Source organism: Enhydra lutris, unplaced genomic scaffold (assembly GCF_002288905.1).
Source record: "Enhydra lutris kenyoni isolate GAN:26980312 unplaced genomic scaffold, ASM228890v2 scaffoldscaffold24, whole genome shotgun sequence".
Taxonomy (NCBI): Eukaryota; Metazoa; Chordata; class Mammalia; order Carnivora; family Mustelidae; genus Enhydra; species Enhydra lutris.
In genome coordinates, this window is record NW_019154108.1 from 13,144,369 (window position 1) to 13,164,148 (window position 19,780).

General features: G+C 35.3%; 1 protein-coding gene across 1 annotated transcript in view; it reads left to right on the top strand.

Annotated features, from left to right (window-relative positions):
- Window positions 1–19,780, top strand: part of LOC111150668 (protein phosphatase 2 regulatory subunit B'alpha) — a 62,859-nt gene that overhangs the window by 30,724 nt on the left and 12,355 nt on the right. Inside the window, exons 2-4 of the mRNA XM_022508187.1 lie at window positions 288–484; window positions 3,131–3,232; window positions 17,317–17,409. Coding sequence (XP_022363895.1) covers window positions 288–484; window positions 3,131–3,232; window positions 17,317–17,409 — 392 coding nt within the window. The remainder of the gene's footprint in view (window positions 1–287; window positions 485–3,130; window positions 3,233–17,316; window positions 17,410–19,780) is intronic.

Here is a 19,780-nt window from a genome sequence, read left to right on the forward strand (position 1 = left end):
GTGGGAATGACAAGAAAAGGATAGAGTCCAGATATGTTAAACAGAATCAGTAACATTTAATTGTTGATTATGGGTAGTGAGAAAGGAGTAAAAGTCCATTATGTTTTCTGGTTTCTGGCATGAATGATGAGATTAGATGGATGAATTTTTCAGTAGATTTTTATTTTCCCCACTAGATTTTTGAGAGAAGCTTTATGTGTATGAACAGCTTCTAATAAATTAATAAACATATTAAAGCTAGTTTCTGAGTAGGTTATTTCTAAGTTTTTCTTTGTTTTTATTTATAGATGCTACTTCCAATGAACAACAAGAGCTTTTCTGTCAGAAGTTGCAGCAGTGTTGTATACTGTTTGATTTCATGGACTCTGTTTCAGACTTGAAGAGCAAAGAAATTAAAAGAGCAACACTGAATGAGCTGGTTGAGTATGTTTCAACTAATCGTGGTGTAATTGTTGAATCAGCATATTCTGATATAGTAAAAATGGTAAGATTTATATAAATTCAAGTAAGATCTAAGGTGTAATTATGAATTACTGAGACTGATTTTTAATAAATGTGCAATAATCAATGTACTCAAAATGTTTTTAAAATAGTCCATTTGAAAGATTATCCATTCATTCCAAAGATACTGTCATTGCTTATAATAGTTTGAAAATTCAGTAGCCACGGTGGCTGGTGGCTGCCATATTGTATAGTGCAGATCCAGGGCTTAGGAGAAAGATGTAGGCTTAAGATTATACAGACTGATAGATAATTAATGTATAGGGCTGAATTGTCACTAAGGGAGAATGTCTAAAGTGGAAAGAGAAGAACAATGAAAAGCTATGGAATTCTCTACATTCCAGCTGTTGGAAAAATTATATTTAGAATATTTTAATATACTTATAATGTCTGTAACACTTGAATTTCAATAAAAACTCAGGACCTTCAAAAAGTTAAATAACATAAATAAGTATGAAATCTCTGAAAAATAAAATACTGCTAACTTTATTAAAGTAAGGTTGTTTAGGATATTGTTTATTAATAATTCAACCTTATTCTCCATCAAATGGTAGAAGTTTGTTTAGGATGTGATGTTTGTATTTTGGTGCATAGTAACAAAATACAAAAAATTTCGTTGGAGTAATTAGAGAGTCACTGAGTACATAATTGAAGCTTAAATGTTACCCGAGTATAGAAGGTTTTAGCAAGTATAATTTGTACTTGTCTTCATTTCCTTCCCCTTGACTAATATATGTTCTGGGGGAAGAACAAAATGTAGTTAAATTTGGCCCTATTATACTCGTTAAGTTTTCTTTCATCTTCCTGAACTAGAAAATATTGGGTTTTTTTTTAAATTGAAAATAAAAGCCTTAAAGAATTTTTAAAAGATCAGCTGTACAGAGAACATTGATCAAAATAAAATCGGCTTCTGAAACTCTCACAGACTGTGAAAAGTGACAGTTTGAAAACGGAAATATTGAATACTGATAAACTTGGTTTTTGTTTTGTGTTTATCATTAAAATATGTTCGGGGGAAACAGTATTTCCATTTTACTGATTTCAAATGGTTTATGTTCATGAATTTTGAAAATACAGGAAAAAGGTACTTTTACTTTTATCTCTGTAGAAGTACTGACTTGAGGGGGCGCCTGGCTGGCTCAGTTGGTAGTGCATGCAACTCTTGATTCTGGAGTTGTGAGTTCAAGCCCCATGTTTGGTGTAGAGATTACTTAAAGTTATTGACTTGGATATTAAAATGACTTAAATATTTGCATATTGAAAATGCTCAAATATTTGACTCAAATTATTCTGTAATTTACTATGTAATAATAAATTTTGGGATTTAATTTCTATCCCCAAGAAAAAAGATGTGTATGTTTTGTCTTTTTTTTTTTTTAAACTTCTGGGTACTTAATTTCTAGGTAAGTGTGAAGTCAACTCACCCTGTTGGCCCTGTAAAGCTCTTAGGTATATTTGTTACATATAGTTACCTTTGTTGGTGGCTACAAGGTTATTTTTTTTTTCTTTTACTACCAATAATAAGTATGCTCTCAAAGGCAAATTATGCCCTCTTATGGGATATATCTCCTTTTCAAGTTTTATCTATGACTTTCTGCCATCTTTGTGAAATTCCTATCCATCAAACTCTCGGTTCTGCCTTCATGTTGAGTTCTAGGAGATCAAATTCTGGGTTATTACTTTCTAAGTCTTATGGTTGTACTAATTGACTATTAGCAGTTCTTTGGCTGACCGTAGGTGCACTTCATAAGAATAGTTGGAAATTTGCTTGCACTACCAAACAGCTCTTATCTCATCCTTTATTCCCTAAATCGTTTATTTCAGGTGACCAACTCCTTAATAGTATGGCCTTAAATGTTTACTAAACCAAGTGGTCTCTCAGTCTGTTCATCATTCTTCAAAGAATTTTGAATTGGCACCACAGTCTAACCTTTGCTGGTGAAAAAAGATGTGAAGTTTATGTTGGTGCTGAGACAGTGTGAATGATGAAATTGTAAATATTGTATTTCATGGAATCTGAAATGAAGAATCTCACATCCTGACTTCAAAAGGATAAGCCTTGGGGGGAAAAAAAAAGAGTAGATGAACTATGTTAAATTAAATCTCAGTGGGGTATTATAAACCATGTCTGTAATAGCAGTGAAAGTATTCTGCCCTCCCATCCCTCTCCTTAGTGTGGTGTGTATGTATAGGAATAGAGATCTTTTATCAAACTTTTAGATTGTAAGGTAAGTAAATGGCTGGATTAGAATATGGAGGGAATTGCAGAAAGATGAAAAGGATCAAGTTAGAGAAAGGTAGAGTTAGGAATTTTATGCTTTTTCCTCCATAATCCCCTCCCTTCCTTTTTTTTTTTTTTCCTGTTAAGCAAAACTTGGAAAGAACAACTTGTAATTTAAGGAAGGAGGAATCCAGAGGAAATCTTTAAATCTCTAGTAGGTTGACATCTGAAGTCCTAGTTATGGGATAGAGAAAAAAGAAATGCCTACCTTCTTCATGTCTTGATGAGGTTTCTAGGTTTTGAACTAGGCTTATAGTCACAACTCTTAAAGTTATCTTTAAAATATTTCATTTACATTGTTTAATTATATAATGAAGAATATAAATCTGAATTTCTTTTTCTTCACAGATCAGTGCTAACATCTTTCGTACTCTTCCTCCAAGTGATAATCCAGATTTTGATCCAGAAGAGGATGAACCCACACTTGAGGCCTCTTGGCCTCACATACAAGTATGAAACATATTATATATTGACAATTTTTACATTTATGATATTCTGCTGAAATCATGGTGGTTCTCTTTTAGATCTATTTAAAATACTTGACTTTTAGTATGTGTTCTTAACCATTTTTTTTCCAAAATGTTTTTACTTTTTTTATTGTGATAAAGTACACTTTTACCATTTAAACCATTTTAAAGTGTACTATTCAGTGGCATTGAGTACATTCACAATGCTGTGCAACCATCACCACTTCTAGTTCTAGAATTTTTTCATCACCCCAAGTGGAAACCCTCTTCACATTAGCAGTCACTTTCCATTCCCCCAACCCCACAGTCCTTGACAACTACTAATCTACTTTCTTTCCCTATGGATGTGCCTGTTATGAATATTTAATGTAAGTAAAATCATATAGTATGTGGCCTTTTGTGTCTGGGTTCTTTTATTTAATATAATATTTTCAAGGTTCAACAATGTTGTTGCATGTGTCCATACCTCATTCCTTTTAATGGATGAATTATAGTTCATTTTCTGAATATACCACATTTTGTTTATCCATTAATCATTTGATGGATGTTTTGGGTTATTGTAACAAGAGCTATTATAACATTCACGTACCAGTCATGCACCAATTTTTGTTTTAACGTGTTCCCCATAAATTTTGATATGTTGTGTTTTTATTTTCATTCACCTGAAATACTTTCTAATTTTCCCGTGATTTCTTCTTTAATTTTTAGGAATATGTTTAATTTCTACATATTTGTGACTACCACATTCTTTCTGTTACTGATTTCTAATTATTTCAGTGTAGTTGGAGAATATACTTTGAATGTTTTCAATCCTTTAAGTTCATTGAGGATTGTATTAGGGCCTCACAGACAGTATATTCTGGAGAATGTTTCATGTGTGCTTGAGAAGAATGCGTGTTCTGTGGTTGTTTGGTGGAATGTTCTATAGAAAACTGTCAAGTCTAATTGGTTCATAATGTTGTTCAAGTCTTCCATTTCCTTGTTGATCTATTATTGAAAGTGAGATATTGAAGTTTCCAGCTATTGTTGTTAAATTATATATTTCTTTCCAATTCTGTCAGGTTTTTCTTCATGTATTTTGGGACCCTGTTGTTAGCTGCTTATGTTTATAATTGTTATATTATCTATCTGGATGGTCCTTATCATTGTAACTCCATAAAGTTTCTCAGGTTTATTTGTCTGATATTAGTATAGGCAATTCACCTCTCTTTTGGTTACCGTTTGCATAATATATATTTTTCATCTTTTTACTTTTAATCTGTTTCTTCTAATCTAAATTGTATCTTATAAAAGTTGGATCATGTTTTTTTAATCAGTTTCAACAATCTCTGCCTTTTGATTGGAGTGTTTAATCCATTTACATTTAATGTAATTACAGATAAGGTAGGATTTACATCTGCCATTTTGTTATTTTCTGTATGTTTTATGCCTTTTTATTTCTCTATTCTCTGTTACTGCTTTTTGTATTAAACAGGTATTTTCTAAGGTACCATTTTAACCATTTTAATTTTTTTTTTTTTTAAGATCTCAGGATCCTGGGATCATGACCTGAGCAAAAGGCAGATGCTTAACCGACTCAGCCACCCAGGCATTCCTACCTTTGGTTTTTTTTTAACTTTATTTTTTATTTTTTTAGTAGTTAACCCAGGGATTACAGTTAGCATCTTAAAACAATCTAGTGTGGTTAATACTAACTTAATTTCAATAATATACAAAATTTTGATCCTATATACCTCCATTGCCTCCCCTACTTCCTTTGTAGTATTATTTGTGGTTTTATTGTCATACAAATTAGATCTTCTTTTTTTAAGATTTATTTATTTGAGAGAGAGATAGAGACAGAGTGGAGGGTGGGGGGCAGATGGAAAGGGGAAGCAGACTCCCCACTGAGTAGGGGTCCAGATACAGGGCTCAGTTTCACAACTCCGAGATCATGACCTGAGCTGAAACCAAGAGTCAGATGCTTAACTGACTAAGCCATACAGGTGCCCCACAAAGTAGATCTTTATACATGTCCACCATGTACCATTTTGTAATTATTGCTTTATGTGGTGTCTTGTAGAGCAGTAGAATAAATGAGTTATAAATAAAATACATTTATAGTGTCTATTTATGTATAGTTGACCCTTGCACAACACATAACACCAGTTTAAACTGTATGGGTCTGCTTAAATGCAGATTTTATTTGATAAATACAGTACAGTACTATAAGTGTATTTTCTCTTCTTTATGATTTTTTAAAAAATTTTAACTCCAGTATAGTTAATATACAGTGTTATATTAGTTTCAGGTATATAGTATAGTGATTCAACAATTCTATACATTCCTCAATGATCACTGTGATAAGTATACTCTTAGTCCCCTTCATCTGTTTTCACCCATTCCACCCACCCACCTGCCCTGTGGTAACTCTGGGTTTGTTCTCTATAATTAAGAGTCTGTTTTTTGGTTGTCTCGTTTCTGCTTTGTTCTAGTTTCTTATTTTAGATTCTACATATGAGTGAAGTTATATGGTATTTGTCTTCCTCTGACTTATTTCACTTAGTACTATACTCTCTAGATTCATTCGTATTGTTGCAAATGGCAATATTTCATTCTTCCTTATGGCTGAGTAATATTCCATTTTGTATGTGGGGGGTGGATATATAATATTCCATTGTGTGTATATATATGCACATACCACATCTCTTTTATCCATATTCATTTATCAGTGGACACTTGGGCTACTTCCATAATTTGGCTGTTGTAAATTATGCTGCAGTAAACATAGGGGTGCATATATCTTTTTGAATTAGTGTTTTTGTATTCTTTGGATAAATACCCAGTAGTGTAATTACTGGATTGTAGAGTAGTTCTGTTTTTAATTTTTTGAGGAATCTCCATACTGCGTTCCACAGTTTCTACACTAGTTTGCATTCCCCCTTATGATGTATTTTTTTTTAAGATTTTATTTATTTATTTGACAGAGATCACAAGTAGGCAGAGAGGCAGGCAGAGAGAGAGGAGGAAGCAGGCTCCCCACTGAGCAGAGAACCTGATGTGGGGCTCCATCCCATGATGTATTTTTTTAATGAATTTTTTTTTCAGATTTTTATTTATTTGAAAAAGAGAGCACAAGCGGGGGGGGCGGGACAGAGGAAGAGGGAGAAGCAGGGACCCCTCCCTCCACCCCCCACATGGGGCTCAGTCCCAGGGTCCTGGGATCATGACCTGAGCCGAAAGCAGACTCTTGAGCAACTGAGTCCGCCCCCCCCCCACCGCCAGGCGCTCCTGGATAATCTCTATTGATCTACCTTTACATTCACTTATTCTTTATTATGCCAGCTTACATTGTTTTGGGTGGTTTTTGTGGGTCTGTAGGTTCACTGAAGTCCTCACTGTACCATTCATTAGTGTCTATCTGGAGCACTTCTATTTAGTTGAGACTGAGAGAGGGATAGTCTTTCTGACTTAATGCCATTGTGTGACAGTTCACACTTCAGATGTAATTGGAAAATTGGTAATAAAAACTTATTACAGGGGCACCTGGGTGGCTCAGTGGGTTAAAGCCTCTGCCTTCGGCTCAGGTCATGATCCCAGGGTCCTGGGATCGAGCCCCTCGTTGGGCTCTCTGCTTGGCGGGGATCCTGCTTCTTTTCCTCTCTTTCTACCTGCCTCTCTGCCTACTTGTGATCTCTGTCAAATAAATAAACAAAATCTTAAAAAAAAAAAAAAAACTTATTACATAGGTAGGACCAATTCTTCCATTAAGCCTCCCCCCTCCCCTATTTCTGTCTGGCTCTAATTGTGTCATTCAAACTTACCCTCAAATATGTGGCTTCAATATAATGTCATTTAGGGTTCACTCAGTAGAATCACACTGGCACTACTTTAGTTTATGCTTTAGTAACTAGAACTCTTTAGGCAGAATTCAGGGTAGATCATCTTATACTACTTAGAAACTGTTACAAAGATTCCATTATAGCCATAAACTATTATACTCACATGTGTATAGTGTTTCTTTTGCACATGTTTTTATAAATCTAGTCTTTATGATCATTGATTTTTGTTCTCCAGTTGTCTAGTTAAAATATACTCTGAGAACATCCAAATGACACTTATTTTTAAGCAAGGCTCTGAGGGAGAAAGTAAAAGTTCAAAGGACTCTTGCCTTTAATGCTTCAAATAAATTTTATATTTTAAAAATAATGTTAATGACCTGAAATCTGCAGGCAAGCACAGTATGTTTTTCTAGAGAATTTAATGAAGGTTACACATAACCAATGGTACTCATTTGTAAGACTGCTGATCATGATTAGCTAATTATATTATAGCAATACCAATAACTATTGAGCACTTACATGTTTCAGAGATAGTGACAACTGCTTTATATACATTATCTCATTTAATCCTTTTGGTGACACCATAATACTCACCTTTTAGGGTAGGGTGGTTGGTGAAGGGCAGTAAGGAAGGCACTTGATGTAATGAGCACTGAATGTTATATGCAGATGATGAATCCTAAATTCTACCCCTGAAACTAATAAGACACTGTATGTTAACTAAATTGAATTTAAATAAAAATTTTTAAAAATATTTTTCATATTTTATAGAAAAGCTTATATGAAGCTAAAAGAGATTAAGAATCCTGCCCAAGATTATGTAAGTAATAAAGAGCCAAATTAGGTTTACAACTCAAGTATTACTCCAGAGTACTTGCTCTTGATTTTTTTTTTTTAATTTATTTATTTGAGAGAGAGAGAGAGAGAGATCACAAGTAGGCAGGGAGGCAGGCAGAGAGAGAGGGGAAGCAGGCTCCCTGCTGAGCAGAGAGCCTGATGCGGGGCTCCATCCCAGGACCCTGAGATCATGACCCGGGCCGAAGGCAGAGGCTTAAGCCACTGAGCCACCCAGGCGCCCCCTTGCTCTTGATTTTTAAAAGCTTTAGTGCCTCTGTTATAGTCTGTGGCCCTAAAGTAATTACACACCAATTCTTAATGAGGCTTAGTTCATACCTTTTTAGCTTCATTGTAGCACCAGTAAATTAGATCTTCCAAATAATTCAGCTAGCCATACTTTTTCTTTTTTAGCCTTCATAAGTGAGTTTTTAATGGTATGCCTTAGTTAAGTGTAACAAAAATTTATATATATAAATTCTAACAAGTATTATTACAAAGAGAATTATTACAAAGCATGGTGAAATAGAAATTATTCTGGTGATAGACCTCTACTTAAATCCCAGTTTTTATACTTTTCTACCTGTGTGACCTGGTTAAGCTGCTTAACTTCTCTGCATCTTCCTTTATAAAACTGGAATAAAACAGGATTGTATAAGGATTGAATGGGAAAATGTATGCACAGAAACTAGCACAGTTTTTTAAACTATACTGTTTGTTTTCTGTTCTGTTTTCTTAAAAGATAAGTACTTTTGGTGTGTGGGAAGAAGTGTATTTTTTTTTGTTTTGAAGTGTGTTTTTATTGTTACCTTTATGCTGATACCTTTATATGATATATGATACCCTTGGTTCTTTCTCTTATTGTTAATTTATTGGTTCCCTAGCATGGACAATACTGAAATTATCAAGTAGTCTCTTCTTCCACTTCCTACTTACCTAATCTCTAATGTAAAGTAATAATCCATTTACTCTCACAGTAAATACCTATATAGCAATTCAAAGCTTCTACTTTCCATTCACTCTTCTTCATCCCCTTCCTCAACTTTATATTTGTATTATTGTATAATACTTAACATGGTTAGAACATGTAATTCTTGTATACTACTATTCTGTTACCTTTATGCCCATTGCTTTTGATTAGTTCTAGAGGTAATATATTTAATTTTACCATCAGTCCTTGTGTCAGAATTCCTCTAATCATTTTTTGGTAATTTGGAGTTCATTATTTTTTTTAAAGTTTTTATTTATTTAAGTAATCTCTACACCCAGTGTGGGGGTCAAACTCACAAACCCTGAGATCAAGAGTAACATGCTCTTCCAGCTTAGCCATCCAGGCACCCCTGGAGCACATTCTTTAGTAGAGGAACTCGTGAAAATACTATTCCCTGAGTTTGTGCGTGTACAACAGCAGTTTGTGTGTAGCTTTAATTTTTAAAGATCAACCTGATTTGATATAAAATTGTTGATTCATATTTCCTTAGGTACCTTAAATATCTTATTCCATTGTCTACTGATTTCAGTCTGATTTTCTGTCTCTTATATAAAGACGGGTTTTTTTTTTTTTTTTTTTTTTTTTTTTTTGCCTAAAGAATATTTTTCCTTTAATGGCCAAGTGCTTTACTGGCCATACATAAGTGTCGATTTTTCTAGATAAATTTTCTCAGTTGAGTAGTACTCTTTTACTATAAAAACCCACTTTAAAAAAATTTTTTTTTAAGATTTTATTTATTTATTTGATAGGCAGCGATGCGGGGCTCGATCCCAGAGCCCTGGGATCATGACCTGAGATGAAGGCAGAGGCTTTAACCCACTGAGCCACCCAGGCACCCCTAAAAACCCACTTTTATTTTTATTTTTATTTCTGAAAAGTTTTCTTCAGTAATAGCTTTTAATATTTCTTTTGCTGCACTGCTTTGTTCTTCTTCTTTGGGGGCGGCAGCTGTTCACGTGTGGCTCTTCTTCGGCTCTCTGTGTCTTTTACTCTCTCTAAAAGTCTTATTTCTTTTTTAATTTTTTTTTTCCCTTTTGGACTGTTGTTCATCTTATTTCCATTCCCTTTTTCCTTTTTCGGTTACTCTAGTTGTAAAGCACACTGACAGGTGAGAGGAAGGGAATGGGTATTATATTAGTCAACCAACAATGCCTGCCGCAGGCTAGAATCATTGGAGGGAAGAGTCTGTCTTGAGTAAAATGAGAAAATGATACGTTTTTGTTTTTAATGACAACAGGATGGATAACAACCAACATCAGCTTTTTTCTATATAGTTCCTGGGAGGTAGAGAGAAACCCTGCTTTATATGTGGGTGCTAGCTGTTGCTTCCAATTACATTGTTGATTTTTATTTTGCCAGGACTTGTATTTTTAGTGGTCATTGCATTTTATTTATTTATTTATTTTTTAAAGATTTTATTTATTTATTTGACAGAGAGAGATCACAAGTAGACAGAGAGGCAGGCAGAGAGAGAGAGAGAGGGAAGCAGGCTCCCTGCTGAGCAGAGAGCCCGATGCGGGACCCGATCCCAGGACCCTGAGATCATGACCTGAGCCGAAGGCAGCGGCCTAACCCACTGAGCCACCCAGGCGACCCTATTTATTTATTTTTTAAAGATATTTATTTATTCACTTGACAGAGGTCACAAGTAGGCAGAGAAGCAGGCTCCCTGCTGAGCAGAGTGCCCAATGCGGGGCTTGATCCTAGGACCCCGAGATCATGACCTGAGCCGAAGTCAGAGAAGACTGAGCCACCCGGGTGCCCCTCCATTTTATTTTAAAAGACAAAGAAATGTATATTCTACACTTTTTGGGACACTTTAAGCAACAGCCTACCTCTTTTATTTATTCTGTCTAGCATATATATGTCTAAATAAAGTGAAAGAGGAATCCTGGGATTAGCAAAAGCTGATAAAATTTTTAAGATTTATCAGCACATTAGAGCTTATAGAACTAGAAAATCTGAATTGGAAACCTTTTTTAATAGCATCATACACTAGTTCATGTAAAATTTGAGACCATAGTTGATATAAAATTAATGATACTATGTTTAATAATGCAAAGGTTTTAAAAACATGAAATTCTCATGAGCTGATTATATCTTTTTTAATCACATGTAGTTGGATAATTTGAAAAAGTTTCCTCAATCTTTGAATTTCTAAAATTAGTATCTCCATTAAGATATTTTTATATGCTCATGGAAATTAACAGTGAAAATTTAGCCAAACAAACAATACGCTTTCTATTTTTCACTGGTATGATTTGAACTTTCATTTGAATTCCCTGAAACTAGCAGTTTAACATTTTAGGAGGTAGGTGGTCAGTTGCTTTCAAAATATGATTTTTAAAAAAATGGTTTTCTCCCAAGACAGAATACACAGAGACACACAAATTTTCATATATCCATGACCCCAATGAAAAGACTCTGCCCTAGGTATATATGTTTACAGTTAATCTTTCTCATAACTAAAATTTGGTGTATAGTTTTAAAATTTGGCAATTAAATGGTCTAGGGGCATCAGAAACTATTGAATCCTGAGTGAGCTGATTTATAGAATCTGTCAGAATATAGTTGCTACATCATTATTTAATCATCTTTTTTTAGAGTGGAATATTAAAGCTTCTCTGATAAATGAGATTATAGACAGTTGTAGCACTGAGGAAATTTGCTCAATGAAAGTTTTTCTTTTGTTAATGTACTTTAAATCCCTTCACCCAAATTTTTTGTTCTATATTAAAAGTTTACATTTTACATTTAGCTTGTCAGATACTTGATTTTAAAAATTGATTTGATGGGACGCCTGGGTGGCTCAATTGGTTAAGCAGCTGCCTTCGGCTCAGGTCATGATCCCAGCGTCCTGGGATCGAGTCCCACATCGGGCTCCTTGCTCAGCAGGGAGCCTGCTTCTCCCTCTGCCTCTGCCTGCCATTCTGTCTGCCTGTGCTTGCTCTCCCTCTCTCTCTCTCTGACAAATAAATAAATAAAATCTTTAAAAAAAAAATTGATTTGATGGGATGAAAAACAAACATTAAATTAATAAGGGGAATAATAAGCAATTTCAAAACATCTCAAAATTTTGTTTTCCCAACACTGTTCATGAATTTCCTAAAAATGTGCTAATTTACAGTTTTTCTTTTTACTTTTTTTCCACTCTGTAATGGAAATACTAATGAGCAATGGAAAAATGGAATAAATGAAATAAACAAAGAAAAAAGGAACAAAAGAAAAACTGTTCTAGTAGTAGGTGACTGGTCATCTTTTAATTTACAAAATGTATTAATATATGGTAATTACTAATTAAGAGTTATAAATTATTTTTTTATTTCTTTCTTAAGCATTATTGCTTTGTATTTATTGAGGACAAACAAGATTGTAATTCTCTGTATACTGACTTTTAGATAATTAGGGAGGCTTGGCCTCTGTATTAGTCTGGAATACAGGCAGATTATGTAGTATTTTAATTTTCTTTTATTAGTTATTTTCTTTAGTGGCACAGATACTTAAGATGTAATTATTTTATGTAGGGTACTGACTAAAACATAGACTTTTCTTTTTTTAGGAATAACCTGTATTATAGGGACTAGAAACTTCTTTGTGACCTCTGCAATTAGAAATTTATACTGGGAACATAAACATTTTACAGTGTACACCTCTTCACATTCACATAGCCCTCCAGATTCAGTGTTCAGGCACTTAATATGAAATATCTCATTTAGTTCAGTGTATGTTAAGTCTTACATGAATTGTTTCATATATCAAATCAGTTTTAAAGCCTATTTAAATTGGGATGCATGGGTGGCTCAGTGGATTAATAAGCCTCTGCTTTATGCTCAGGTCATGCATGATCCCAGAGTCCTGGGATCGAGCCTGCATCAGGCTCCTTGCTCAGCAGGGAGCCTGCTTCTCCCTCTGCCTGCTGCTCCCCGGCTTGTACTCTTTCTCTCTGACAAATAAATAAAATCTTTTAAAAAAATTTTAATTCGTTTTCTCTTAATAGAGTTTGTAAAACGTTGGGCCACCATATTCCTTGAAGAGAGAGCCTTTTGTTTCTAACAGTTTATTAAAGTTTCTTCTTAGAAAACTTTTTGCCTCTCTGGGCCAAACATTTCCAGTTCCTTTAGCTTTTTTGTATAGATCTTATTTTCAGATACTTAAATCATCTATGTTGTTTTTGCTGTACCTTCTTCTAAAATCTTTTTTATTGGTGAAGATTAGAATTTTATATATTCTAACTACCTAGGAAAGACATGGTCATTATGGAGTAGAATGGTAAGATTACCCACCTTTAGTTATCTTTTTACATTTTGTACTTACCTTTTATCTTTTAGGGTATTTTTTTGGTTCACAGAAGTAGGAGGACCAGCCGTACATTGAACATATATGAAATTTGCCAGTTTACTAAAGAAATGAATCCATTGCTGAAAGTATCTATTGTTCTGTGAAGCACTGTTTCTTAGATTCTTAGAGCAAAGTATTTCTTCATACAGAAGAATATAGAGAAACTTTAGTAATTACACAGAAGCAGTCCTCCACAACTATGATTTATTCATACAATTGAATATTGTATTCAAGGCATTGTTCTAAATATTGGGAGTAAACTAATAAGCAAAATCTTTTACATCCTAGTGGAAAAAGATAAATAATAATACTATGTCAAGGTATGATAAATACAAGAAAAAAAGTAATGCAGGGTAGAGTATAGAGAGAGTGACAGTGGGGACACAGGGTGCCATTTTATAGAAGCATAGTCTTAATTGTGCCATCTTGAAGATTTTCAGCTCTGTAGATTACTAGTGTTTACTTCTGTTTGACATTACTCAGCATGTGTTTATTAGATAACCTTTTGTTATCTCTTCAATGGTGCTAAGTTGGCTGCATAAAAGCGATTTGCTGCTAATCTTGACTGGTCACTTAATGTTCACTGTGTTAGGTAAATGATGAGATGAGAACTACATAAGAAATAATAATGTGGTATCTGTGATGGGCATATGTTTCAACTGAGTATGTGATTTAGAGGATTCAGCTTGATGATGTCCAAGTCTCCCAAAAGGCATGTGATTGCTCTTAATAGTATTAAGCCTTAAGCCGTATATATCTGATGCAGATCTTCAGAGGTAGAGTATATAGGCTAATGCATGCCATACTTGACTCATGTTTAACCTGGTCCCACCTTACCACAAATCTTAACTTCCACTCAACTAGGCATCTGCATGAAGATTCTGAGCCTCTGATTCCATACCCACCAACCCATACCCTACACCATCTGCTTCTCAAGACATGTCCTACCTTTCTTTAATAAGCCCTTTTTCTTCTTGGCTTATGCACAATCAAATCAAATATAGGGCTCAAGTTGCTGTCCTCCTTAAAACTTTTCTTACTGACTTTATTCCACAATGATAAAACCTTTTTCTAAAGGTCTCCTCCACTCAGTCTGTGCCATACATTTTTAAAGAATTAATTAATTAACACAAACTGTACAGAGGGGGAGAGAATCTCAGGCAGACTCCCTGTTGAGTGCAGAGCCCAACACGGGAATTGATCTCATGATCCTGAGATCATGACCTGAGCTGATATCAAGAGTGAGATGCCCAACTGCCTGAGTCACCCAGGTGCCCCTGTGCCATACAATTTTTGTGTATATACCATTTTATATATTTCTAGTTTTGTCTTCTTTCCCTAACAAGTGAATGAGCTTTTTCAGAGCCGTACAGTGTCCAGTATCTCTTCACACTACGTAGCTATAGGGAAAACTTCTGACACCAAATGTGTCGATTTCCCACACCAAGAAATTTATCACTTCTCTGAACACCAACTGGGTGTTTTATAGTTTGTTCATTTATGACACTGATGACCCAGAGTTACCACAGAGGCACAAGTTAAGGGCTCAGTCCCATGAGACCACGCTCTACTTCACATGGTAGTCACGAGTCTTGGTCTCTTGTACTTCTGCCGAGCTGGCTCAAGTCTGGGGTTCCCAGAGCCCACTCCTCCGGTTTGATAATTTGCCATAGCCCACAGAACACAGGGAAACACTTCACTTATTGTTACTTGCGAGTTTATTATAAAGGATACAACTCAGGAACAGCCAAATCAAAGAGATGCATAGATTAAGGTATGAAAGGGGGCTCTGTGTACCACCCTCCCATCACCTGGGTGTGTTCCCCAACCCAGGAGTCCTCCAAAACCCTTTGTTGAGGAATTTGATGGTGGTTCCATTAGGTGAACATGATTCATTAAGTAACTGGCCAGTGGTGATTGAACTCGATTTCCAGCTTCTCTCCCCTCCCTGGAGGATGCGGAGTTGGGGCTGAAAGTTTCAACCCTCTCATCATCACATTGTTTCCTGTGATAACCAGACTTTCATCCTCCTGGAATTATCACATTAACCTAAACTCCAGCATGTTTGAGAGGGGTTTCTTATTAAACAACAAAAAACTGTATCTCTTACTCCTGCTCAGGAAATGTCAAGGTTTTAGGAGCTCTGTGGTAATAACCACAGATGAAGACCAAGTATATATTTTCTCATATCACAATATCACAGTAGGCCAGGATTGGACATGAAAAAGAGGCCCTGAGTATGTTGTGCCAGTGAAACTCTGTAGCAGCCTGCGGCTGTACTGTACTGACTCTTCAGAGGACTCTGATCATTTTCTGTATCTTTTTGCATGTGTGCAACCCAAAGCAAAATTATTTGTGTAGTTGGTTGATTAGAAGATTTATAAATAAAAACTGGTATCAATTTCTGTTTTCATATTACAGTGTCATACCGAACAGCTAAAAGATAATAATTAGACCAGATAAGCATCACTTCTTTGGATAGTTGGTCAAAGATGCACTGGACAAAAACAACATTTATTCAACTCCCAAAACTGTTGTTAGGCTTAGAATATTATTGAATTCAATAGTAAAATTTGTTATTCTATGGTGAATGATAAGGCCCCGATCTGGTAGTGCTTTTTTTGTGTGTTGTAATGTCTGTAAATTTATTTCTCCCTTCTGTATGTGGCCTGATGTTTATCATTTTGTGATCAAAATGTCTACTGATTGTTTCTACTTTAGGATGTAGTCTTCCTTTTTTATTTTTAGGGCATTAGATTAATGTGTTGTTTGATAGCTAATAAATTAAGGTACATTTTGGGGGGCTATACTCCTACATTTTATAGCTGTTAGGTTACAATAAAAGAAAAACTTTAGTGTGTTTTCCTTTCTTCTTAAAAGACAGATGCAGCTGTGATGGAGGCAAGTCGAACTAAACCTTACTTTTTGTGGTTTTTAAGATTTTATTTATTTGAGAGAAGAGAGAGAGACATCACTAGAGGGCGGGGTCAGGAGGAGGGACAGAGGGAGAGGGAGATGCAGGCTCCCTGTTGAGCAGGGAGCCCAATGCAGGACTCAGTTCCAGGACCCAGAGATCATGACCTGAGCCAAAGGTAGATACTTAACCAATTGAGCCACCCATGTGCCCTAAATCTTACTTTTAATTCTCACTTGTGACCACAAATGAACATTACCTATTACTTTTAAATGCCTGACACTCATATATATGTGTGTGTGTGTGTGTGTGTGTGTGTGTGTGTGTGTATTTATATATATTTACATATATTTAAATGTGTGTATATGTGTGTGTGTGTGTGTGTGTGTGTGTGTGTGTGTGTGTGTTTTTAAGAGAAGGAGGTGGGGGAGGTTAACGGGCTCCACACCCAGCATAGAGCTCAGTGAGGGGCTCAGTCTCACGACCCTGTGTTCATAACCTGAGCTGAAACTAAGAGTCGGATGCTTAACTTTAGCCACCCTGGTACCGCAAGATGCTGGTGCTTAAGTAGACATCCTGCTGTGACTTCTAGTATATTCACTGTGATAAACAAACATTCCTTCCTGAACCTTGAACTTAAGTAATTTAGTTCATTACTTCCTAAATGTAATTATGGTGTGCTGGTTTTGATTTAATTTTTTCCTACTATAGTTTTATAGAAAGATCTGAAGTTTTTTGCTTTTTATTTTTATTGATACACTTCCCCTTACAATTCAGTTTATTCTTGTCCTGTATTTAAAGAACTCTGGATATTAAATTGAGGTGGGTTGGGAGTCCAATGGAGAAAGAACACATTCCCAGTGAGTATGGACTACAAAATAGTCTTTCCTAGTTAAATATTTTATAGGTGTCATTTTTATTTTCAAGCTCCTATAATTTCAGTTTCAGCAAGTGATATAAAGCAGTAAATCCCCAAATGTACTAGCTTAGGAGGCCAAATTGTGAATATACATTTAGTTTTTAAAAATCTTACCAACTCATCACATTTTCCAATGAGGATGAAAATCTCCCTCCTAGGGTGGTAGGGGAGGTATGTTTGGTATGAAGGGATAAATTAGGGTAAATTTTTATAGTTATCATCTTAGCTTCTATTTGACTTTCTTTCATAGTTGGTGTATGAATTCTTCTTAAGATTTTTGGAGAGCCCTGATTTCCAGCCTAGCATTGCAAAGCGATACATTGATCAGAAATTTGTCCAACAGGTAAGGAATTCTTAATGTCTTAAATTTTCTTATGTTCATCTTAGCAATGATTTATTAATTTGTGATTAAAATAGTCTTTCAGAACTTAAATGGTTTATTTCACTTTAACAGCATTTAATACTCTTGCCAGACAATTAGGGTAAAGGTGAAGTAGCTTTGACAATATCAATGTATTTTAATCAAGAGTGAGCTTCTAATGAAGTCAGTTGAATTATCTTATCCAATACTGAATTCTCATAGTTACTTTTAAAGACCAGAAAGCGAGCCTTTCTGCACAATCTGAAAAAATTTGGTACGACCATTCAATCTAAAGGCAAGAAGCCTTCTTTTAAATTTTTAAGTCTCTGAACTTGAACTTTGACATATGTTTTAAGCATTGTGACTTTGAAATGACAGAGGAAAAGTGGAAATGGAATCATTGTTGGGAGTTTGGGGTTAGGCTCCTTTCCTGTTATTAATTACCAGTGACCTTTCCTTTTTCCTTTTCCCTTCCCACCTTAGGCATTCTAGCCACCCAGTTCCTAAGCCACAGATAAATGGGATCTTTAAGAAGAAAAGGAGATAGTGAAACATAGTGTGATACCTTCTTTTATTCTTTTTTTTTTTTTTTTTTTTAAGATTTATTTGAGAGAGAGCGCATGTACACACAAGTAGGGGAGAGGAGCAGGAGAGGGAGGCTCAGACAGACTCCCTGATGATCACTGAGCCTGACACAGGGCTTAGTCCCCTGAGATCATGGATCAGGACCTGAGCTGAAGTCAAGAATCGGCTGCTCAAATGACTGAACCACCCAGGCTCCCCCTTCTTTTATTTTATAAATTGGTTACTAGCTATTATTTTTTGGAACCTACATACTGAAAATTAATTTCTCAGAATGTGTTCGTTTTTATTTTCAAAATCTTTTCAACAATGTAAAAGCCTCTTTTTAATTATGGGGAATTGGCTAGACCTAGACAAAATTGTGAAGGAGACCAGATCTTTCTAGGTTCATTTTTTTCCTCTGGAAATTTATCTCAGTACGTAAGGTCTCATTAGGAATTTGATACTCTCTTCTTTGAGAGTTACTTGCATTTTCAAGAAAGAGAAGATAAGTGAGAAGGTGGTGATGAACCCAGTGCTAAGGCTTTTAATATTTTAATAATCGCTAGGACCTTTCCTACCCTCTTAACCACCAGTGTATGATAAAGATTCTACAAACATGAGTCCCACATATTTGGAATTCACTTTTGATCATTTATAACTACCTCGGACCTCACATAAAGTATTCTTACTAGTTGCTGTGAGTGTACTGATTAATGGAGAATATTGTCAAGATATGTCCTTCACCCATTCAAGCAGCTCCTCATAAATTACGAACAAATATTAGGTGTGTGCTAACAGTAAAATTTCCATTTCAATCACAAGTAAAGGTAAGATTAGATGGAGTTTTGTTATTTTGGTAATTGCAAATGAATACGTATTTATTTCCTTTTGTAGCTCTTGTGTGTTACAGAAGGAATATAGTATATTGAGGAACTCTATGATATATCATATTAAATTGTGTTTAAGATAGAAGGTTGAGAGGAACAATTGCCTTAGTGCTTCTTCAGTCTGGAGCTTGAGGTGTTTCTGCTGCTGGATTATTCCACGGGTTTGCGGGGGAACAGGAAGAAAACTGGTAGAGTGGGACCCATTTTCTACCTTCTCTAAATATCTGGATTACCTGAGAAGCTAAAGCCCAATAATTTGTTCTTAGCAGTTTAGATGACTGTGCTTTCATACATCACTTCCTTAGTCATTCTTATGTTACTTTTGTATATATCTCAGGTTTTATATTTTGAAATTATTTGATTACATGGTAATTTTAAGACTTAGAAGTACAGGGAAAAAAACCTTAAGTATAAATGTGGATACTAATCATTTCAAGAGAAAAAACACTTGTGTAATTCCAAGTTATATTCAAGTCACAGGATTTCAGAAGAAAAAAGGAAGCTAAGAATTATTGAGGGCATATTTTATGTGCCAGGCACTGCCCTTATATGCTTTTATATAAAGAACTAGACCATGTCTAATTCCACACAGCCAGTAGCTGGGAGAATTAGGATTAGAACTAGACTATGATATTACCTTCATTTAAATAAAAACAAGACTAGTTTTTTGGTTTTTTTTTTAGATTTATTGATTTATTTATTTGATAGAGAGAGCACAAGTAGGCAGAGAGGCAGGCAGCGGCGGGGGAAAGCAGACTCCCTGCTGAGCTGAGAGCCCAGTGTGGGGCTCGATCACGGGATCCTGAGGCCATGACCCAAGCTAAAGACAGAGGCTTAACCCACTTAGCCACCCAGGCGCCCCAACAAGATTAGTTTTAACCTTCCTCATTTTATCAATGATG